This window comes from Triticum urartu, chromosome 1A (genome assembly GCF_056163025.1).
Source record: "Triticum urartu cultivar PI428250 chromosome 1A, HENAU_Tu73, whole genome shotgun sequence".
NCBI classification, from domain to species: Eukaryota; Viridiplantae; Streptophyta; class Magnoliopsida; order Poales; family Poaceae; genus Triticum; species Triticum urartu.
Genome location: NC_141873.1, coordinates 316,731,144 through 316,755,832, shown reverse-complemented (window position 1 = coordinate 316,755,832; position 24,689 = coordinate 316,731,144). Strand labels below are relative to the sequence as shown.

At 50.2% G+C, this 24,689-nt stretch overlaps 1 protein-coding gene across 1 annotated transcript; it reads left to right on the top strand.

The window, feature by feature from the left end:
- The first annotated feature begins 2,737 nt into the window (after positions 1-2,737).
- LOC125509106 (membrane steroid-binding protein 1) lies at positions 2,738-4,887 on the top strand. Its single transcript, XM_048673990.2, has 2 exons — positions 2,738-3,172; positions 4,302-4,887. Exons 1-2 carry the CDS (start codon positions 2,865-2,867, stop codon positions 4,663-4,665), a joined length of 672 nt encoding a protein of 223 aa, XP_048529947.1. The 5' UTR covers positions 2,738-2,864; the 3' UTR covers positions 4,666-4,887.
- The last annotated feature ends 19,802 nt before the right edge of the window (positions 4,888-24,689 follow it).

Sequence of the window (24,689 nt, the reverse complement as noted above, 5' to 3'; positions counted from 1 at the left end):
TTACGGTCTACGAGGGTACGTAGACAATACTCTTCCTCTCGTTGCTATGCATCGCCATGATCTTACGTGTGCGTAGGATTTTTTTTTGAAATTACTATGTTCCCCAACACTAACAGGAGCGAGAGCAGGGTCCCTCCCCCCCCTGGGGGGGGGGGTCCTCTGCACCTCCACGACCCAAAGGCCATCCGAGATGGGATGGATAGGCGACCGCGCCAAAGGTAGGAGAAGGAAAGCATGGGGTCTTTTTTATGGAGGAGAAAAAAGACACGTAGCTGTCAAGTGTGCTACATAACTACAAGTACACTTTAGTTCTCTAAGTAATAAGGCATAAAAATGTGTTGGCACCACTACGTGTTGGTCGGGTGATAATCCAAGAAGATCGATTGCCTAGGGAGTCGCTGGATGGATTGCAAGACAGTCGTCCGATCTCTCCCCCGTTAATCGTTGAGGTGTGCCATCCTTTGCAACAAGGCTCATGTTGTGCTCAGCTTTGCAACACAAGCCCTATTGCGCTTTCGACTGAACCATTTTTCCTTTGTTTCACGCTACGCGTCGACCTTCATCTCATTGCAACACGTGCCATACTGCAATCACCATTGCTACATGGTCCATGTTGTGGTCACCTTCGCTTGCCCGAGGTGGGCCTTTTGTCACCCACTACACACATGGTCTATGTTGCGGTCACCCATTGTAAATTTGTAATAGGAACCGTTTTGCAATTCCTCATTGTTGCGTTGTCCCTGTTGCATCACCGCAACCGTTTGTGGTGGGGTTGTCAGCAAAATCCATGTGTGTTGCGGTGCCAGACTGTGCACCTAATAGAGGCGAAGGTGTCCTGATGTTTATGAGATGTTGGTTATCGTTTTCGGTGGGAGTCGACCTTGACGATCCGACTACGAATGTGCGAGACGTCGCGCCTTAGCAATCGCTAAAACCAACTTCCGAGGGTTATTGACCACGCCGGAGCATGATCAACCTGACCACGAGGGTCTGTTTCCTGCGAGCAAACGAAGAACAAGCAAGAAACTAAGATTGCAATCTGGATATTGCGAATATAAGAGGAAAACTTTATTGATCAAGGTGGGGTTTTGTGACGCCTTTATCTAGTCGTTGAACACAAACGAAGTATACGAAGTTACAACTATGGCGAACTTTAATCTAAACAAAACCCAAAGTCTAAACGACGCCCTAAGGGCTGTATATACGGAGGAAGAGGGGGGAATTTCGTGGCCCTTCGAGGAGGGGTCCGAAACCAACCCTATCTCTTGTTTCCCCACACATACGGACTCTAAAAACAACCTATACTTAAGTATTTCGAAAATACATGGGCCTGACCTAATAATAAGGTGACGCAGCACCTAGAATAGCCTCTGGACGAAATTTATGAAGTGGCATCTTGTATATTTCGTCCAAGGCTTCATGCACCCCTTATGGTGGCTTCAAAGTCTTGAAATCATCACTTTTTACTCCGTTCTTGATCCCCTTGCGCATGCCATCATCTCCATGCTTGGTCTTGTTCCAGTGTTCATCCCTCTTATCCATGCCAGGCCCTTCATTTGTAAGCAAAACAAATGTATCCAATTTAGGCATCATCATATTCTCATGAACATTAGAATCATTACTAAGAAACGAAAGTACCTGATAATTTAATTGGCGTGCGCGAGCTCTAATAATTGGTCCAGTATGTATAGCAGCAGGGGCTGTAGGTGTAACAATGGTATTGATGTCCTCATCAGCACCGGTCAACTTTCTTGTGGTAACGACGTGGCGATCTTTGTCGACTAGTGCTGGGAGAGGGATTGTAAAGGAGGAGGAGGCTCCCTTGCAATCCTTAGGTGCAGTTCTGCAACACCAAGTTGTGTGTCGCCTGCAACACCTTATCATTGCCCCTTATGACTCGCTGCAGCACCTCCCCTCCCCCTAATACTCTATCTTCTAGCACCACACCAATTAAGGTGTGGTCCCGCAGCTGCAGTGACTCGAGCTCTTTGACTTGTTGCAGCACATCTCAGAGACGTCGTCAGCTGCTAGGCACGACGACGAGGTTGCAGGCAAAAAGCAGCTCCTATGGAGATGACAAAGGTGGATTAGATCCGCTTTGGGATAAGGAATGTCAGAGCGCACCTTACAAAATGTCAAAGTTCTGCTACAACTCCTGGTTGGAGACGGCGAGCCTTTTTTTTCTCCTCGACAAATTTTTCATACTTGCCTTGTGTTTTGCTCGGCAGCTCGCATCTTCTCGCGGGCTTCTCGAAGCACTAGATCATACTACTGTTGTTGTTGCTCTTCCGTGGAATTTTTGATTGCACTTTACATCAATTACGCTTCAGAGTCCACTTAAAGTCGTCGCTAGATGGTCAATCATGATAGCTATCAATCTGCTTGTAAGGGAGTCGGCTCGTGCTAGGGCTTGGCGCACAACATCGCATCTCTTTGCTTCAAGATCACCACCGGAGAGACCACAGCAATCTAAAATCATCATCCAATCAGTAATACTAGCAATCAATACCAGGTATAAAAGGCAGAAAATCACCGGGATATCTATTCCTAAACGTCGCGGATTCGAATCCGACTCATCTCCGAGTCCGGATTCCCCTCAAAGTCTCGTCATATGCGTACGAAGGGATTCCTTCTAGAGAACTCCGCTCCGCTAGCCGCCACCGTCCCTGACTGATGGGCACCCAAACCAGAAATTCTCACACACGCACCCAACCTCTCCTCCCCTTATAAACTGGGGAGATATTTCTTTCCACACCCTCCTCCCCTCGAGATCGAAGGCCGCGAAAAGACCAGAGTGCCCCGCCCCTCATCCCAGAAGTCTCCAAACCCCCTCGTCGGAAGAGGTGAGCTTAGCAGCCTTCACGATGGCGGTGGCGGAGCTCTGGGAGACGCTGAAGCAGGCGATCTTAGCGTACACGGGGCTGTCCCCGACGGCCTTCTTCACCGCCGTGGCGGTCGCCGCCGCGCTGTACCACGTCGTGTCGGGGATCTTCGCGCCGCCGCCGCCTCCCCGGCAGCGGCCGCGCGAGGAGCCCGAGGCGGAGCCGCTCCCTCCTCCCGTGCAGCTGGGCGAGGTCGACGAGGAGGAGCTCCGGCAGTACGACGGGTCCGACCCCAAGAAGCCTCTCCTGATGGCCATCAAGGGTCAGATCTATGACGTCACGCAGAGCAGGTATCTCGCTCGCCTGAAACCCTATCTTTTGCTTTGTAATAGTTGCTCTTATCCACCGATTTTATGATGTGATTGATGGATTCTCCTATTGACTTGGTTTACTAGTATTTGTGTGAATCTGTTGTTATGCTGGTAGTACACCAGGTGACTGATTTACTGGTATTTGTATGAATGAATTGTGCAATTCATCATAATTGGGGGTTCAAGATCGAGTAGGATCGAAACAGGTACGGTAGTTCACAGTGAACTATTAACTGGCTGGGATAGTCGGTGAACTACTTTTGTAGTAAGCAAAGCCCCTTTATGCTGGGTACTTTTCACTTGAACAACTGCACGAATTATATTAAAGGAGTTTCTTGGCCTTTGCATTTTTTTATGTAAGTTAAATGGTTAGGCTCAATAATGCTATAAGATATGTGGTTTCGTATCTTTATCCTTTGCTATGCCAGTTGTGGTTGCTGGTGGAGCACACATATCTTGTGGGAGGAGAGGAATATTAATATAACAGATCTTGGATCTATCATCCCGAGCTTTATGAGCATCTGTATCATCAGATGCTAAAAGATTCACACCAGGCCCCATGCCTTGTATGGCCGCTAAGGATTAAAGTAGTGGTCATGTTTGGGTGTGCTTGAGCCGTTGTTCGCATTGTGCTCGAGCTTCTAGTAAATTTACTTTGCTCTTGTAAAATTGCACGCAATTGGTGTACTCTTGAAAAAAAAGTAGTGGTCAGTATGGCTGATTCCCCACTAAGGGATGATGCGATGCTATGTCTGGAGCTTGTTTTAAGCCATATGATTTTTGAAGCTCACCTGCAACCAAATTTATGTAGCAGCTTCTTAATTCATGTTCCAAGTGCTGGGCTAGAAATAGCTAGATGAAAGAGGTCACTGTGGGATCCACCTTAGCAAAAACTAGACTAATGGATGGACACTCCCTAAATTCCAATGATACTTTTAGGTGATCTGTCGTGTTTCATGATGGATGCATAGTCATCCATGGGTTAGGATCCTCTACTGTCATATATTGTCATCATGCTCTCATTCATATGATGAATGTGTCAAGTATCTCATATGCTTTTGTTCTTCTGTTCGTATTTCTAATTATCCTTTTGACCTTTTTTCTGCAGAATGTTCTACGGACCTGGTGGACCTTATGCCCTATTTGCTGGCAAAGACGCCAGCAGAGCTCTAGCCAAGATGTCTTTCGAGCCCCAGGACCTGAACGGTGATACCTCTGGCCTCGGGCCGTTTGAGCTCGATGCACTGCAAGACTGGGAATACAAGTTCATGAGCAAGTATGTGAAGGTCGGTACCATCAAGAAGGCAGCTCCCGCAGAAGACGGCACCACAAGCAAATCCCCAGAAACAAATGAAGCAGTCACCACCGAGGCAGAGACCGAGAAGGCACCTGAGCACAAGCCAAGGGAGGTGAGCTCGGAGGAGGTAAAAGAGAAGGAAGCCACAGCCGATGCAGTCAGCGCCGAGAGCTAGAGCAATCCCATACCCCCTTGTGGTGGCAATAAATCTGTGTCATACAGTATGTAATCTGTACCAGCACGTTGGACATGGGGATATAGTGCTGGTGCGCTGTTATTGTTAGTCCGTCACTGGAGTGCTGGATTTTACTGGGGTAGCGGGGTGTGCATGTGCCTCCCCTTTGTTAAGCCGTCGGTTGATACTTTTGGGTGAATAATTTAGCTGCTGTCTAAAGTATCTCTGGCCTGTGTTGTTATTGTTAGTCGTTACTGGGGTGCGTTTGCAAATCCCCCCTCAAACCAAATCAAACGTTTGTTGCATCCGTGAAGAATGAACACATAACGGATGGACTTGAACAAGTATTCATATAATAGAGAAAAAGTTCTTAGATGCAAATTATCTAAGTCTGCCTCACTCATATAATAGAGAAAAACTTCTTAGATGCAAATTATCTAAGTGTGCCAGAGGCAATGATACAATGATACGGGGGCCGTACATCCAAAGCTAGCTGTAATGTTCATCCAAAGATAACTATACATGTCCAGTCACGTTTAAAACAGAATTCATGCAAAGCTAACTATAAATGTCCGGTCACGTTCCAAACGGAATTTAAGATGGCGGGGCTTGCCCGAGGTGGCGGCGGCGGTCTCGCTCAGAGACCACTCCTCGCCGTACTTCATCATCTCGTCCTTGAGGATTTGCGGCGATGAGATATCGGAGTCCCTCCGAGTCCGTACTCTCTCGCGCCTTGAGAAGACGAATTTCTGTCGCCGAGGTAGTGGAGGATGCGCTTGCGCGGGAGGGGAGGGGGCATGGGGTAGCACCTCCAACGCGGCTAGGCAGTGGCGACTCCTCCTTCATGCACGTGGCAATGGCAACTCCCGCTCCTACTTCACGCGGCATTTGATTTGGAGGCCACGGTTGCGCAAGGGAGAGCAGGGAGGAAAGGAGGCTCCGCCTTCACCCGTCGGCGTGGAGGCAAATGCGGCTCCGCCTGAACGCGGCGGAAAAGCGGCTCTGGTGGCGGCACCGGACCATGGTCGTGGAGGAGCAAGCGTCAGAGCATCAGCTTCATCTGTGCTTTGTACTCATTCGTCGCCGTCGTGGCCTCCGAGAGGAGGGGCGGCTGCTGCGGTGGACGTCGTTGCTATGGCTTGTCCTCCTCGTCGTCGGAGGATATGACTATCCCCTCCTTCACAGAGGAGCCAACCGTCGTGGAGGAAGAGGGCCCCAGAAAGCGAGACGGCGATGCCAAGATCCAGAGTCGGATCCGGATCCGCCTGCCGGCACCGAGGCCTAGAAGTTGCCCATCGCTAGTGACTGGATGAAGAAAAGAGTGGGCGCGAAGATGTGGAGAGCGCGACGTGGGCGGCGCCATGCTTAAATAGCCGTGGCCAGGCGAACGAACGGTCAACCCTCTTCAATATGGTGTCGCGGCTGGAGTTGGTTTCTTGGAAAGACATGTCAATATTGAAGCGGGGTCACCCGTCTAGTCACGTCAGTCAGTGTCACCCTCCCGCCCGGTCACATCGAGCGGCATCAAATGCTTGCCGTTGTGGCTCTGAGCTGGCATGACGTAGGAAGCGACACGTCCATTGAGGATATCGTGCAGAGGGTTTTGGGTGGGACTTGAATGTCAGACGCTTACGTGGAAGTTTGCCTTTGATCTGTAAGAAAACTGATGTCCGAATCGATCCGTGGACATATGAGGTATCGTGTTGGATGATACAACGCGTCCGGACCGTTTGCTCCAGCCAAATGTGAATGATTTGAGGGTTATCATTGAAGATGCCTTTAAACGGCAAGAACGGGCTTGTATTTGGTTAGAGAAACAACACTGTTATTCGTAATGACTTTATCACAAATGAATTAAAAAAACACTATCATTAGTATAATGTCGATTATCCCAGCACCAAATGAAGCCCGGAGCCAGAGGTTCTCGGGTGGGCATGACGCGGTAGTGCATTCGTTTAGTCCCACATCGCCCAGCCACACAGCGCATGAGTCAAACGCGCAGTATAAAAGTCCCAGGGCGCAGAGGAGTTTCCACAGGAGGTGAGGCCGAGTTAGCTCGTTTGATGGTTAACGAAACCACGGCATAGAGGCACTGCAAACATCCGAGATGAGCAAAATTAAGCTTGTCCCAAGTTTGCAGTCCTCGATGTCGTAGTTTTGTTTTTTCCATCTATTTTTGAGCACATTAAAATTAAAATTAAAATTAAATTAGTTTCTGGTCTCATTAGGCCCAACCAAAGCTAAGCTTCAAACTGTTACTCTGCTCACTCGTGAATCACGAGCCAAGCACAAGGCCGCTTGCTTCGTCTGAACTTTGCGCACTCACGCAACCACACAGCAAGTTAACCTCAGCACAAAAGAAGAAAAAAAAAATTCAACAACACTACCACAGAACAAAAAACTGCATCACGACTTTGCGGCGTACGCAACAGAAACTGAAGACATACCGGCCTCAGGCTGCAGGTGGAGGTTGGATCAAGTGGGACTAAATAGCCCATCCCACTTAAATTGACTTAGTGGGCTCCCATTAGAATCCGGCAATCCCACTAGTCCCATTGGAAGCCCACCTTGCCCTATTAACACAACCCCGAAAGAGGGCGGGGCCGTAGCACGAGCAATGGCCGCCGCCGCAGCGTGCTCCTGTGCGCGCGGCGCATGCGCCATCCACCCCCACCTTGCTGGCCTGTGCTCAGCAGCGGGCGCTCCTGTGCACGGCGCGCGCGGCCTCCACCCCCGCCTCGCTGGCCCGTGCCCAGCAGCAGCCGTCCCCTCCCCCTGGTGTGGTGCTCCCGCGCGGTGGATCCTCTCCGCCTCGCCCGTCTTCGATCGGATCTGCGTTGTTCTCGTATCCTGCTGCTGGCCGGAGCAGGTGTGCAAGGTGCCCCCTGCTGCCCCGTATGCGCGCTCCACCCCGTCTCGCTGGCCTGTGTGTAGCGAGGTGTTCTTCCCCCACTTGGTGTCCAGATCCAACAGCGACACATTGAAATTCTTTCCAAGCTTAATTGAGTAACTAAGCTCACTGTGGATTACGTGGGATCCCATTTGTGCCCACATAATTTGTGTATGTTCTGATGGGAGGTCCAGTTATTCCCACTAAACCTACTGGGACTAAGTGGGCTAAAGGTGGGACTCCCATGTACGATCCCACTTGCAGCCTGATACCGGCCCAAAACGACCCAAGAGGTGAATGGTATTTGTTTTAGATGATAAAAACCGGAGAGAGGGTCTAAAACAAATTGAATTTGCTAAGCGTCTCCCAGTGACGGCCCCGGTTGCAGATGGTGATGATGGCAGCGGCTGCCACCTTGCGTCTGGATCAATCCGGTTATGGCAAGGGGGTTGTGTTAATCAGGAGCTTAGAGCAACTCCAACGCCCCAATTCATTTCATCTGCGCGTGTTTGTTTGGTCGCCGCAGACAAAAAAGTCAGCCAAACGCGCCGACTCAAACGAACGCGTGTCCGCTTTTCGTTCATCTGTCGACCTATTCCCAACTCAATTTTGAGTCTGATTTGCGTCGCCGTGGACACGAAACGGACGCGCGTCTACTCCTTCCCTGACCCGTCAGTCGGTGGCACAACGGCCACCATTTCCCTCCACTTTCCTAAAACATCCCCGCCCGATCGCGCTCCCACCTGCTCGCCATGGACGACGCGCCGACCCTCGATGTTGCCGCCTCCCTCGCCTCGTTCGGCCTCACCTCCGCCCCCTCCGGCAAAGGCAAGCCCCGCGCCCCTCACAAGACCGCCGCGCCGCCCAAGAAGAAGAAGCAGCTGACGCCCGAGGAGCGGGCCGTGCAGTCGGCCAAGAGGAAGGACCGGAGGCACGCGGCGGACGCAAGGGACGAAGAAGCGGCCGTCGCCGCCCTCACCGCCGCCGCACAACAGGAGGAAACCAACGCCCAAGTCGCTGCGGCAACGAGGGAGGCCCTGATCTACCTAGGGTTAAACCCTGGCCAACACAGGCTCATCAACGCCGCCTTGGCCGCGGCCAGCACGGGCTCGTCCGCATTTCCTCGGATGGTGCCGCCAGAGTCGCCGCGCGCGTCTGTCACGCACGCGATTCCTGGCTTCCATGTCTATCCGCAAACCTCCCGCTTCTCTGAGGAATGCCCGCAGAGGTGAGCGTGGTGGTGCCGTCCACGCCCGTGTCCATCGGCCTCAACGCCACGCCGGTGGCCGGTGTATCACCCTCGGGAGAGGCGAGGAAACGCCCGCGGGATATGCCAGCCAACGTGCTCCCCGGCGCCCGGAACCTGCTCGACAGAATGCTGGCCGTCGGCGACGATGAAACGACCAACCGTTTCATCAACAAGAACATCATCTTCGAAGATGGTGCAGCGGCCGCTGGCTCTGCTGGCGATGCTGCCGTGGCTGCCTACGATCCCGATGACACCCAAAGCCAAGACGGCCGAGCGCCATTCACGTCGGTGTCCTATGATCAAGCTGGCATGCACGATGCCTTCATGGAAGATCGGGTCAGCCCGGCGGCTTTCCGCTCGACCACGAGTTCCCGGAGGACTACGACCTCAAGGAAGAGGATGAAATGGACATCGACGGAGAGCCTTTGTTCGAGGACGAGCTTGCCAAGCCGCCGGGGCAAAGTCGAAGCGCAAGAGCAAGCGGACGAAGGCATACACGCCATCCGAGTACAAGCTCCTTTGTGAGTGTTGGAGGGACATTGGGCAAGACCCCAAGGTCGACGCCAAACAAAAGGCATCAACCTTTTGGATTCGTGTCCATCGTGAGTTCCATGAATGCAAGAAGTTTGTGTCGTACCAAATGCACAGCAAGCGTGGGTGGGTGTCCCTTTCGAAGCGATGGAGGGTGATACAAAAGAGTGCAACACGTTTTGTGCCGCCCTTGAGAGCATCAAGGCACGCTCTGTGAGTAGCATCGGCATGCAAGATATGGTATACGTGCGCCCCTCTTCGTTTCCGTTCCCGTTATGCTTGCATGCCATTTGCACCTCCATTTTCCCATATGCTTGCATGTTATTCATTTGTAGGTCCAAGCTTTGGAGGCATTCAAGGTCCAACATGGTGGCAAGTCCTTCAACCTCTCCCATTGTTGGATGGTCATCAACGGGGAGAAGTTCAAGGCGCAATATGCCGCCCTCATGGTGTGTGGGGGGAAGGCAGCTGTGGAGGAAGTTGGGGAGGGCGAAAAGCCATAGCCACGTGGGAAGGCCAACTCCAAGAAGGAGGACAAGCAGGATGCGGCGTCGATCACCTTGCTTGCAACCGTGGAGGGCATGATGTGCAAAAAGGACTCAAGGGAGGAGAAGCGCCGGCAAGACAAGGAAGAGCAAATGAATGCCTCCATGGAGATTCAGAGGAGGAGGCTTGAGATGGAGGCAGAGAAGCAAGCCAAGATGCTTGAGATGGAGACGGAGAAGAAAGCCAAGATGCTCGAGATCGAGGCCGCCAATGCCAAGACCAAGGCAAAAGAAGTGGCGCTCGCTAGCATGATGACGAGGGTGGAGATCATGAAGGTGGACCTGAACACCGTGCCACCGAGGAAGAGGCCATGGTTGAAGAAGATGCAGGCCGACATGCTCAAGTTCGACGATAAGTGATCTATGGCGGAGAGTGCCATCCCTTCTTTGTATGCCAACAAGTGTGCTGGCATGACCACGTCTGACATGGTGTGGTCGAATTCCTGCCCCTTTTGTGTGCTGGCATGTGTGCCGGCCGCTGGCAAGTGCGCCAGCATGAACATGTGGTGGTTTTTTGGAGGCTAGCATTATATGCCATCCGCTGGCATGGTGCCGGCATGAACTTTGGGCGATGGCATGGCCGCTGGCATGATCTATGGCTGCATGCCTTTTAAATTTATGCGCTCACATGAAATGGGTCGCGCGTGTTGGGCACACAGCCGACCCAAAACAAAAACAGGGCAGACGCCGAGCGGGCGGCCGACCCAAATAGATGAAAACCGGACAAAATGTGTGTCCCGTTTGGGTCAGCGCATTGGAGTTTCTCTTAGTGGCTTTGCGTTCTAGGAGACAAACTTGGTTTCTGAGGTAGACAACTTAGAGGACATGTTATGCAACTTTCCACTCTACGGTAAACAACTTTAACAGTATGGTATTGGTAGGCAACTAAACTATTTACTGAAGGAAATATGCCCTAGAGGCAATAATAAAGTTATTATTTTATATTTCCTTATATCATGATAAATTTTTAATATTCATGATAGAATTGTATTAACCGGAAACTTGATACATGTGTGGATACATAGACAAAACATCGTGTCCCTAGTAAGCCTCTACTAGACTAGCTCGTTAATCAAAGATGGTTAAGTTTCCTAACCATAGACATGTGTTGTCATTTGATGAACGAGATCACATCATTAGGAGAATGATGTGATGGACAAGACCCATCCGTTAGCTTAGCATAATGATCGTTAAGTTTTATTGCTATTGCTTTCTTCATGTCATATACATATTCCTTTGACTATGAGATTATGCAACTCCCGGATACCGGAGGAATAGATTGTGTGCTATCAAACGTCACAACGTAACTGGGTGATTATAAAGATGCTCTACAGGTATCTCCGAAGGTGTTTGTTGGGTTGGCATAGATCGAGATTAGGATTTGTCACTCCAAGTATCAGAGAGGTATCTCCGGTCCCTCTCGATAATACACGTCATAAGAAACCTTGCAAGAAAAGTGACTAATGAGTTAGTTGCGGGATGATGTATTACGGAACGAGTAAAAAGACTTGCCGGTAATGAGATTGAACTAGGTATGAAGATACTGACGATCGAATCTCGGGCAAGTAACATACTGATGACAAAGGGAATAACGTATGTTTGAAAGCACAAGTGCTCCCTAGGTGGTTTTGATAATTGATGACAACATATCTCTTGTTGGACTAACACTTCTATCTAGCATGTTTCAGATAAGTTCAACGATGGAGTGGCATGGACTAAAGGTTGTGGGAACCCTCAAAATGCTAAGGACAATGGATTGGCTCAAGCTCAAAAGCTCAAGACTCTTCATTTTATATTTTAGTGATCCAAGATCACATTGAGTCCATAGGAAAAGCCAATACTATTAAGGAGGGATGAGGTGTTGCTTAATGAGCCTCTTGCTTCATGTGCTTAATGATATGCTCCAAAATCCTCAACTACTTTCCCATATCCACATATGACCTAAACCCTAAGCCAAACTCGGTCCTACCGATTCTTCCTATCCGGCGCCACCGAGTTTCACTTGTCATTAGCCACTGCCAAACCCTAGCAATTCGGTTCTACCGATAAGGATCTCGGTCCCACCGAGATGGGGTTGCAAACTCTCTGTTTCTCATTGCAATATTGTAATCGGTCCCACCGAGATTGCAATGTAAACTCAGTGTTTCCCTTTTGTAACTTTTTGGTCTCACCGAGTTCCACTCGGTCTCACCGAAAGAGCAAATCGGTCCCACCGAGTTTGCCTGACCAACTCTCTGGTTAGCTAATTACCAAATTCGGTCTCACCGAGTTTGTGTAATCGGTCTCACCGAGATTACGTTATGCCCAAACCCTAACCGAATCGGTCCTACAGAGTTGCATGTCAGTCCCACCGAAATTCCTAACGGTCACTAGGTTTACTATTTCGGTCAGACCGAGTTTTCGGTCCCACCGAGATTGGAAAACTGTGTAACGGTTGGATTTTGTGTGGAGGCTATATATACCCCTCCACCTCTTTCTCATTTAGTGAGAGAGCCATCAGAACACACACATCATTCCAACTCATTTGTTCTGAGAGAGAACCACCTACTCATGTGTTGAGATCAAGACATTCCATTCCTACCATATGAATCTTGATCTCTAGCCTTCCCAAGTTGCTTTCCACTCAAATCTTCTTTCCACCAAATCCAAATCCTATGAGAGAGAGTTGAGTGTTGGGGAGACTATCATTTGAAGCACAAGAGCAAGGAGTTCATTACCTACACACCATTTGTTACTTCTTGGAGAGTGGTGTCTCCTAGATTGGCTAGGTGTCACTTGGGAGCCTCCGACAAGATTGTGGAGTTGAACCAAGGAGTTTGTAAGGGCAAGGAGATCGCCTACTTCATGAAGATCTACCGCTAGTGAGGCAAGTCCTTCGTGGGCGATGGCCATGGTGGGATAGACAAGGTTGCTTCTTCGTGGACCCTTTGTGGGTGGTTGCTTCTTCATGGACCCTTCGTGGGTGGAGCCCTTCGTGGACTCGCGCAACCGTTGCCCTTGGGTGGAGCCCTGTGTGGACTCGCGCAACCGTTACCCTTCGTGGGTTGAAGTCTCCATCAACGTGGATGTAGGATAGCACCACCTATCCGAACCACGGGAAAAACATCCGTGTCTCCAATTGCATTTGATCTTTCCAAACCCTTCCCTTTACATTCTTGCAAGTTGCATGCTTTACATTCCGCTGCTCATATACTCCTTGCATGCTTGCTTGATATGTATTGTGTGTGCTGAAATTGTGCCTAAACTCCACTTAAACCGAAAAAGATTAAAAATTGCTACTTTAGCACTAAGTGTCTAATCCCCCCTCTAGACACATCTACTTCTAGATCCTACAATGTTGTCATACCGGTTCGACCGATAAAGATCTTCGTAGAATATGTAGGAACCAAAATGAGCATCCAGGTTCTGCTATTCGTTATTGACCGGAGAGGTGTCTCGGTCATGTCTACATGGTGTCTCGGTCATGTCTACATGGTTAATGTTTGATGGCGATTTTGTATAATATGAGTTATGTGATTTGGTGACAGAATGTTGTTCGGAGTCCCAGATGAGATCACGGACATGACGAGGAGTCTCGAAATGGTCAAGAGGTAAAGATTCATATATTGGTCGATGATATTCGGACACCGAAAGTGTTTCGGGGGTACCGGGTGCATATCGGGTCATTGGAACGGGTTCCGGGCATCCCCCCGGCAACTACATGGGCCTTAATGGGCCAAGAGGGGGACAGACCAGCCCCTAAGGGGCTGGTGCGTCCCTCCCATATGGGCTGGCCAAATTGGAGTAGAAAAGGGGAAGAAGGAAAGAAAATAGGGAATAGGATTCCCCCTTCCCCCTCTTCCCTTCCTACTCCAAATAGGAATAGGAAAGGGGGAGGCCGAATTGGGAGGACCCCAAGTAGGATTCCTCCTACTTGGGGCGTCCCCTTGGTTGCCTCTCCTCCCCTCCAACCTACATATATGAAGGGGGGGGCACCGCTATAACACACAATAAACATTGTTAACCGTGTGCGGCCCCCCCTGCACAGTAGTTTATGCCTCCGATCATATTGTCGTAGTGCTTATGTTAAGCCCTACGCGGATCACTTCACCATCACTGTCACCACACCGTCGTGCTGACAAAACTCTCCCTCGACACTTTGCTGGATCAAGAGTTCTAGGGATGTCATCAAGCTGAACGTGTCCAGAACTCGAAGGTGTCGTACGTTCGGTGCTTGATTGGTCGGAACAAGAACAAGTTCGACTACATCAACCACGTTGTCAAACGCTTCCGCTTTCGGTCTACGAGGGTACGTGGACACACTCTCCCCCTCTCGTTGCTATGCATCTCCTAGATAGATCTTGCATGAGCGTATGATTTTTTTTGAAATTCCATGCTACGTTCCCCAACAGTGGCATCCGAGCCAGGTCTATGCGTAGATGATATGCACGAGTAGAACACAAAGAATTGTGGGCGGTGATAGTCATACTAATTACCACCAACGTCTTACTTTGATTCAGCGGTATTGTTGGGTGAAGCGGCCCGGACCAACCTTACATGACCACGTTCATGAGACCCGTTGCACCGATAGACATGCAACTAGTTTTGCATAAAGGTGGCTGGCGGGTGTCTGTTTCTCCAACTTTAGTTGAATCTAATTTGACTACGGTCTGTCCTTGTTGAAGGTTAAAATAGAAAACTTGACGAAACACCGTTGTGGTTTTGATGCGTAGGTAAGAACGATTCTTACTAGAAGCCCGTAGCAGCCATGTAAAACTTGCAACAACAAAGTAGAGGATGTCTAACTTGTTTTTGCAGGGCATGCTGTGATGTGATATGGTCAAGACATGATGTGATATACGTTATTGTATGAGATGATCATTGTCGGTGTCAAAACCGGCGGATCTCGGGTAGGGGGTCCCGAACTGTGCGTCTAGGCGGATGGTAACAGGAGGCAGGGAACACGATGTTTTACCCAGGTTCGGTCCCTCTTGATGGAGGTAAAACCCTACGTCCTGCTTGATTAATATTGATGATATGGGTAATACAAGAGTGGATCTACCACGAGATCGAGGAGGCTAAACCCTAGAAGCTAGCCTATGGTATGATTTTTTTTCGTCCTACGGACTAAAATCCTCCGATTTATATAGACACCGGAGAGGGCTAGGGTTCCACAGAGTCGGTTACAATGGTAGGAGATCTACATATCCGTATCGCCAAGCTTGCTTTCCACGCCAAGGAAAGTCCCTTCCGGACACGGGACTAAGTCTTCAATCTTGTATCTTCATAGTCCAGGAGTCCGGTCAAAGGTATAGTCCGGCTATCCGGACACCCCCTAATCTAGGACTCCCTCAGTAGCCCCTGAACCAGGCTTCAATGACGACGAGTCCGGCGCGCAGATTGTCTTCGGCATTGCAAGGCGGGTTCCTCCTCCAAGTACTTCATAGAAGATTTTGAACACAAAGGTAGTGTCCGGCTCTGCAAAATAAGTTTCCACATATTGCCATAGAGAGAATAATATTTACACAAATCTAATCTACTGATGTATTCCGTAGCGTGACATCACACCACGGCCAAGTCTTTATTTGAATCGTTTCACTATCCCACCTCAGCGCGTTTAGCGAGGCGGTTTCCTTGGCACGTCTTGTCAAAGCAGAGATCGTGTCCCCTTACTCCGGGATTCTCATCAATACGGGCGTGGGTAACCCAACCGCGCCATTGGTTACGACGCTTGGGAGATAAGCGAGTTTTACCAGGCTGGTGGGGACGCATAGTCGCGTCCGCCCATATAAGGGGATAAGGATCCACCTTTTCATCCACGCCTTCTTCCTCCTTTGCCTATCCATTTCCGTGCACTCGAGCTCCAGCGCCCAAGTCCGCACATCCCACCTCAACCTTCTCCAGCCATGTCCATAGCGGGAGGCAAGTGGATGGTCTCCTCCATCACGGAGGGACTCATCAAAAAACTGAGGAAGGCCGGATACTTGTCTAACGACATTGCGCACCAGCTTCCCGAAGAGGGGCAGCTCATCCCCACTCCTAGGCCCCATGAGAGGGTGGTGTTCCTCTCCCATTTCCTCCGCGGACTGGGCTTCCCTCTCCACCCATTTGTCCGGGGGCTCGTGTTCTACTATGGCCTGGATTTCCATGATCTGGCCCCGAACTTTGTCCTCAACATCTCGGCGTTTATCGTCGTGTGCGAGGCTTTCCTCCACATCCGCCCCCATTTTGGCCTATGGCTCAAGACTTTCAATGTCAAGCCGAAGGTGGTGCGTGACACCCAGGCGGAGTGCGGAGGCGCCATGGTGGGCAAGATGCCCAACGTCCTATGGCTCGAGGGCTCCTTCGTGGAGACCCTAATGTTGGGGAACGTAGCAGAATTTTAAAATTTTCTACGCATCACCAAGATCAATCTATGGAGTCATCTAGCAACGAGGGAGAGAGGAGTGCATCTACATACCCTTGTAGATCGCGCGCGGAAGCGTTCAAGAGAACGGGGTTGATGGAGTTGTACTCATCGTGATCCAAATCACCGATGACCTAGCGCCGAACGGACGTCACCTCCGCGTTCAACACACGTACGGTTGGGAAGACGTCTCCTCCAACTTGATCCAGCAAGGGGGAAGGAGAGGTTGATGAAGATCCAGCAGCATGACGGCGTGGTGGTGGAAGCAACGGTGATCTCGGCAGGGCTTCGCCAAGCACAGGGAGAGGGAGGAGTGTCACGGGAGGGAGAGGGAGAGGCCAGGGGCTAGGGTGCGGCTGCCCTCCCTCCCCCCACTATATATAGGGTCCCTAGGGGGGGCGCCGGCCCTAGGAGATCCAATCTCCAGGAGGGGGGGGGCCAAGGGGGTGGCTTGCCCCCCAAGCCAAGTGGGGCGCCCCCCACCCCTAGGGTTTCCAAACCTAGGCACAGGGGGAGGCCCAAGGGGGGCGCACCAGCCCACTAGGGGATGGTTCCCCTCCCACTTCAGCCCATGGGGCCCTCCGGGATAGGTGGCCCCACCCGGTGGACCCCCGGGACCCTTCCGGTGGTCCCGGCACAATACCGAGTACCCCCAAAACTTTCCCGATGGCCGAAACTTGACTTCCTATATATAAATCTTCACCTCCGGACCATTCTGGAACTCCTCGTGACGTCTGGGATCTCATCCGGGACTCCGAACAACTTTCGGGTTACCGTATACTAATATCTCAACAACCCTAGCGTCACCGAACCTTAAGTGTGTAAACCCTACGGGTTCGGGAGACACGCAGACATGACCGAGACGACTCTCCGGTCAATAACCAACAGCGGGATCTGGATACCCATGTTTGCTCCCACATGCTCCTCGATGATCTCATCGGATGAACCACGATGTCGAGGATTCAATCAATCCGTATACAATTCCCTTTGTCAATCGGTACGTTACTTGCCCGAGACTCGATCGTCGGTATCCCAATACCTCGTTCAATCTCGTTACCGGCAATTCACTTTACTCGTATCGTAATGCATGATCCCGTGATCAACCACTTGGTCACATTGAGCTCATTATGATGATGCATTACCGAGTGGGCCCAAAGATACCTCTCCGTCATACGGAGTGACAAATCCCAGTCTCGATTCGTGCCAACCCAACAGACACTTTCGGAGATACCTGTAGTGTACCTTTATAGTCACCCAGTTACGTTGTGACGTTTGGCACACCCAAAGCACTCCTACGGTATCCGGGAGTTGCACAATCTCATGGTCTAAGGAAATGATACTTGACATTCGGAAAAGCTATAGCAAATGAACTACACGATCTTTGAGCTATGCTTAGGATTGGGTCTTGTCCATCACATCATTCTCCTAATGATGTGATCCCGTTATCAATGACATCCAATGTCCATAGTCAGGGAACCATGACTATCTTTTGATCAACGAGCTAGTCAACTAGAGGCTCACTAGGGACGTGTTGTGGTCTATGTATTCACACATGTATTACGATTTCCGGATAACACAATTATAGCATGAACAATAGACAATTATCACGAACAAAGAAATATAATAATAACCATTTTATTATTGCCTCTAGGGCATATTTCCAACAGTCTCGCACTTGCACTAGAGTCAATAGTCTAGTTACATTGTGATGAATCGAACACCCATGCAGTTCTGGTGTTGATCATGTTTTGCTCTAGGGAGAGGTTTAGTCAACGGATCTGCCACATTCAGGTCCGTATGTACTTTACAAATATCCATGTCTCCATTTTGAAAACTTTCACGAATGGAGTTGAAGCGACGCTTGATATACCTGGTCTTCATGTGAAACCTAGGCTCCTTGGCAAGGGCAATAGCTCCAGTGTTGTCACAGAAGAGAGTCATCAGGCCTGACGCATTGGGTATGACTCCTAGGTCAGTAATGAACTCCTTCACCCAGATTGCCTCTTGTGCTGCCTCCGAGGCTGCCATGTACTCCGCTTCACATGTAGATCCCGCCATAATGCTTTGCTTGCAACTGCACCAGCTTACTGCCCCGCCATTCAAAATATACACGTATCCGGTTTGTGACTTAGAGTCATCCAGATCTGTGTCGAAGCTAGCATCGACGTAACCCTTTACGACGAGCTCTTCGTCACCTCCATAAACGAGAAACATATCCTTAGTCCTTTTCAGGTACTTCAGGATATTCTTGACTGCTGTCCAGTGTTCCATGCAGGGATTACTTTGGTACCTTCCTACCAAACTTACGACAAGGTTTACATCTGGTCTGGTACACAGCATAGCATACATGACAGACCCTATGGCCGAGGCATAGGGGACGACACTCTTCTTTTCTCTATCTTCTGCCGTGGTCGGGCATTGAGTCATGCTCAATCTCGTACCTTGCAATACAGGCAAGAACCCCTTCTTTGACTGATCCATTTTGAACTTCTTCAATATCTTGTCAAGGTACGTACTCTGTGAAAGACCAATGAGGCGTCTCGATCTATCTCTATAGATCTTGATGCCTAATATATAAGCAGCTTCTCCAAGATCCTTCATTGAAAAACACTTGTTCAAGTAGGCCTTTATGCTTTCCAAGAATTCTATATCATTTCCCATCAACAGTATGTCATCCACATACAATATGAGAAATGCTACAGAGCTCCCACTCACTTTCTTGTAAATGCAGGCTTCTCCATAAGTCTGCGTAAACCCAAACGCTTTAATCATCTCATCAAAACGAATGTTCCAACTCCGAGATGCTTGCACCAGCCCATAAATCGAGCGTTGGAGCTTGCACACCTTGTCATCATTCTTAGGATCGACAAAACCTTCCGGCTGCATCATATACAATTCTTCCTTAAGGAAACCATTAAGGAATGCCGTTTTGACATCCATTTGCCATATCTCATAATCATAGAATGCGACAATTGCTAACATGATTCGGATGGACTTCAGCTTCGCTACGGGTGAGAAAGTCTCATCATAGTCAACCCCTTGAACTTGTCGATAACCCTTAGCGACAAGCCGAGCTTTATAGATGGTTACGTTACCATCCGCGTCTGTCTTCTTCTTAAAGATCCATTTATTTTCTATGGCTCGCCGATCATCGGGCAAGTCAGTCAAAGTCCATACTTCATTTTCATACATGGATCCTATCTCGGATTTCATGGCTTCCAGCCATTTGTCGGAATCCGGGCCCGCCATCGCTTCTTCATAATTCGAAGGTTCACCGTTGTCTAACAACATGATTTCCAAGACAGGGTTGCCGTACCACTCTGGTGCGGAACGTGACCTCGTGGACCTACGAAGTTCAGTAGCAACTTGATCTGAAGTTTCATGATCATCATCATTAACTTCCTCTCTAGTCGGTGCAGGCACCTCAGGAACATTTTCTTGAGCTGCGCCACTTACCGGTTCAAGAGGTAATACTTCATCAAGTTCTACTTTCCTCCCACTTATTTCTTTCGAGAGAAACTCTTTCTCTAGAAAGGACCCATTCTTGGCAACAAAGATCTTGCCTTCGGATCCGAGGTAGAAGGTATACCCAATAGTTTCTTTAGGATATCCTATGAAGACGCATTTTTCCGATTTGGGTTCGAGCTTTTCAGGTTGAAGTTTCTTGACATAAGCATCGCATCCCCAAACTTTTAGAAACGACAACTTAGGTTTCTTCCCAAACCATAATTCATACGGTGTCGTCTCAACGGATTTCGACGGAGCCCTATTTAAAGTGAATGCGGCAGTCTCTAAAGCATAGCCCCAAAATGACAGCGGTAAATCGGTAAGAGACATCATAGATCACACCATATCCAATAGAGTGCGATTACGACGTTCGGACACACCATTACGCTGAGGTGTTCCAGGCGGCGTGAGTTGTGAAACTATTCCACATTTCCTTAAGTGAGTGCCAAATTCGTGACTCAAGTATTCTCCCCCACGATCTGATCGCAAGAACTTGATTTTCTTGTCACGTTGATTCTCAACCTCACTCTGAAATTCCTTGAACTTTTCAAAGGTCTCAGACTTGTGTTTCATTAAGTAGACATATCCATATCTACTCAAGTCATTAGTGAGGGTGAGAACATAACGATAGCCACCGCGAGCCTCAACACTCATTGGACCGCACACATCAGTATGTATGATTTCCAATAAGTTGGTTGCTCGCTCCATTGTTCTTGAGAACGGAGTCTTGGTCATTTTACCCATGAGGCATGGTTCGCACGTGTCAAAAGATTCGTAATCAAGAGACTCCAAAAGTCCATCTGCATGGAGCTTCTTCATGCGTTTGACACCTATGTGACCAAGGCGGCAGTGCCACAAGTATGTGGGACTATCATTATCAACTTTACATCTTTTGGTATTCACACTATGAATATGTGTAACATTACACTCGAGATTCATTAAGAATAAACCATTCACCAATGGAGCATTACCATAAAACATATCTCTCATATAAATAGAACAACCATTATTCTCGGATTTAAATGAGTAGCCATCTCGAATTAAACGAGATCCTGATACAATGTTCATGCTCAAAGCTGGCACTAAATAACAATTATTGAGGTTTAAAACTAATCCCGTAGGTAAATGTAGAGGTAGCGTGCCGACGGCGATCACGTCGCAGAATTTTAAAATTTTCTACGCATCACCAAGATCAATCTATGGAGTCATCTAGCAATGAGGGACAGAGGAGTGCATCTACATACCCTTGTAGATTGTGCGCGGAAGCGTTCAAGAGAACGGGGTTGATGGAGTCGTACTCGTCGTGATCCAAATCACCGATGACCTAGCGCCGAACGGACGGCACCTCCACGTTGAACACACGTACGGTTGGGAAGACGTCTCCTCCAACTTGATCCAGCAAGGGGGAAGGAGAGGTTGATGAAGATCCAGCAGCACGACGGCGTGGTGGTGGAAGCAACGGTGATCTCGGCAGGGCTTCGCCAAGCACAGGGAAAGGGAGGAGTGTCACGGGAGGGAGAGGGAGAGGCCAGGGGCTAGGGTGCGGCTGCCCTCCCTCCCCCCCACTATATATAGGGTCCCTAGGGGGGGCGCTGGCCCTAGGAGATCCAATCTCCAAGGGGGGGGCAAGGGGGTGGCTTGCCCCCCAAGCCAAGTGGGGCGCCCCCCACCCCTAGGGTTTCCAACCCTAGGCGCAGGGGGAGGCCCAAGGGGGGTGCACCAGCCCACTAGGGGCTGGTTCCCCTCCCACTTCAGCCCATGGGGCCCTCCGGGATAGGTGGCCCCACCCGGTGGACCCCCGGGACCCTTCCGGTGGTTCCGGTACAATACCGAGTACCCCCGAAACTTTCCCGATGGCCGAAACTTGGCTTCCTATATATAAATCTTCACCTACGGACCATTCCGGAACTCCTCATGACGTCCAGGATCTCATCCGGGACTCTGAACAACTTTCGGGTTACCGTATACTAATATCTCAACAACCCTAGCGTCACCGAACCTTAAGTGTGTAGACCCTACGGGTTCGGGAGACACGCAGACATGACCGAGATGACTCTCCGGTCAATAACCAACAGCGGGATCTGGATACCCATGTTGGCTCCCACATGCTCCTCGATTATCTCATCGGATGAACCACGATGTCGAGGATTCAATCAATCCGTATACAATTCCCTTTGTCAATCGGTACGTTATTTGCCCGAGACTCGATCGTCGGTATCCCAATACCTCGTTCAATCTCGTTACCGGCAAGTCACTTTACTCGTACCGTAATGCATGATCCCGTGATCAACCACTTGGTCACATTGAGATCATTATGATGATGCATTACCAAGTGGGCCCAGAGATACCTCTCTGTCATACGGAGTGACAAATCCCAGTCTCGATTCGTGCTAACCCAACAGACACTTTCGGAGATACCTGTAGTGTACCTTTATAGTCACCCAATTACATTGTGACATTTGGCACACCCAAAGCACTCCTACGGTATCCGGGAGTTGCACAATCTCATGGTCTAAGGAAATGATACTTGACATTCTGAAAAGCTATAGCAAACGAATTACACGATCTTTGAGCTATGCTTAGGATTGGGTCTTGTCCATCACATCATTCTCCTAATGATGTGATCCCGTTATCAATGACATCCAATGTCCATAGTCAGGAAACCATGACTATCTTTTGATCAATGAGCTAGTCAACTAGAGGCTCACTAGGGACGTGTTGTGGTCTATGTATTCACACATGTATTATGATTTCCGGATAACACAATTATAGCATGAACAATAGACAATTATCACAAACAAATAAATATAATAATAACCATTTTATTATTGCCTCTAGGGAATATTTCCAACACCTAAAGGGGTGGCAATCGGGGTGGTTTTACATCACCGAGCCGCGCGACCCTGAATGGGTCGCAGCCCCCGAGTTCCGATCCAGACCCCCTACGCGGCTCGCCTCCTGGAAAGAGATGGGCCTGTCGTGGGGTAAAAAAGGAGAGCTGACCGGACTCCAAACATGCGTCCAGACCCTGGTGGACAAGAAGCTCAAACTTGTCAACGTAGTCCAGGTTATGCTCATCCGCCGGATCCTCCCGTGTCAACAACGGGCTTTCAACCTGTGGGAGTTCGACCCGGCGCAGCACCGAACTCTGAGCAGGCTCTTCGACACGACATATGAAGATGCCTGGAAGGTGCTCTTCAAGGGTGCCGAGGCCCCCGCATCCGCTACCGAGGATCGCGGATTCAGCACGCAGCGTCACACTCGTGCGGTAAGCTGTTTTTACCTTTTACGGGGTATTAGTTTTTCATAGTTTGAGTACATGCGGGATCTAAGCTCCCTTACCTTTGACAGGATTGGCAGGAGACGTCCGGACAGATCAACTGTCCGGCTCCTTTTCCCGAAGGCCCAATGGATGCTCGCTTGGCGAAGCTGCTGGTTCCGGCACCCTACATGGTGCCGAAGAAGAAGGCCAAGAAGAAGGCCACGGGGACTCGAAAGAGTGCCCGGCGCCGGGAGGTGTCGGATTCATCATCCGACGACTCCAAGGCGCACTCCTCCCGTGAAGACGAGGAGGAGGAAGAAGAGACCTCTCCCCATCCAGCGGGGGAAGGGAAGAAAAGGAAGGCCGCCCCAACTGGGGAGGCCGAAGGGTCCAATAAGGGGAAGACCCTTCCTCCAGACTACTCCACCAACACCGACGACGGCGAAGAGGAGTGGCCGCACAGGGCCAAGCCCCTGGCGAGATTGTAAGTATTTGGACACCAGAGCAATTCATAGTGTTCCTTTCTTGCACAGCTCCTCCTTACGCCGAATATGACTATGCCGTCCGCCCAAGGCCGGGCTCGATGAGTCGTCGAGCGGCTCGCTAGATTCGTCGGACGTGAATTCGCTTCCGACGGCTACCTCCCCCCACCCTACGGACGACGCCGAGGTGGCGTCCCAACAGGTTCCAAGCCAGGAGGAGGTGGTCCTGGAGGCGCCGCAAGGTGACCCCCCGGACTCCAGGCGTAAAGGGGATAAAACCCCCAAGGGCTCCGAGTCCGGCCTTGAGCCGGACACCGCACCAGAACCGTCAATGGTTCCGGACTCCGGCAGGCAGCCTCCTTCCGAGAGGAGCAAGCCTGCCGAGCCGGTGACCTCCGTCCAACTGGAGGCACCGGATAATTTGCTGGAGGTGCTTAAAGCCCTCCAAGAAATTGGAGATATGAAGAAGATAGCGGCGGGTAAGGCATTCATTATGCAAAGCAAGCACGTGAAAGTGAATTACTTGTTACTTACCTGAGTCCGGAGCTCTCCAGGAGCATTCGCAGATTTGCCCTACAGTGCGTCTGATGCTGCTTACTACTACCGAGCCGAGGAGGGGAGCTCGATGGAGAAGGTGTTCTGGTCTCAGTATGCTGAGGCCGGACACCTGGTGCCTTTGAGCGACCAGCTGAAGCAAATGGTCGAGCTCCACAAGGTGGCCGAACAGGCCATAAAGGGCCTCATAGTTCGGCTTTGGCCTGGAGAGAATCTGCCTGGGAGCTACTTCGGGCTGGTGAGGCGGCTGGTGGATGCCTGTCCACGGCTTGAAGTAGTCAAGCGCGCCGTCTGCATCGAAGGTGCCCATAGGGCGCTTGCCCGTGCTAAAGTGCACTGGGGCAAGATGGATGCGGAGAAGCTGGTGAAGGACGGGCCGCCACCGGGCAAGGAGCATCGCATCCCGGAAGCGTATTATGAGGGCGTCCTGAAGGGTGCCCACCTTATAGCGGATGAATGCTCCAAAGATGTAATATTTGAGTAAACTCGCATTTGTGATCCTGTATGCTGAAAACTTGTTCATATGCGCTAAGCAACACTTTTGAATTTAAAATAGTACCTTCTGTGCGGCCGTTTATCAAATTTGAGAGATGGCGAGTCGTCGGCTTCTGCCCCCAT

What these genes read in the sequence shown, in the direction of transcription:
- LOC125509106 (XM_048673990.2), top strand. Translation starts at nt 2,865, where the DNA reads ATGGCGGTGGCGGAGCTCTGGGAGACGCTGAAGCAGGCGATCTTAGCG. An exon ending in TATGACGTCACGCAGAGCAG is followed by an intron (nt 3,173 to 4,301) that starts GTATCTCGCTCG and finishes TTTTTTCTGCAG; the next exon opens with AATGTTCTACGGACCTGGTG.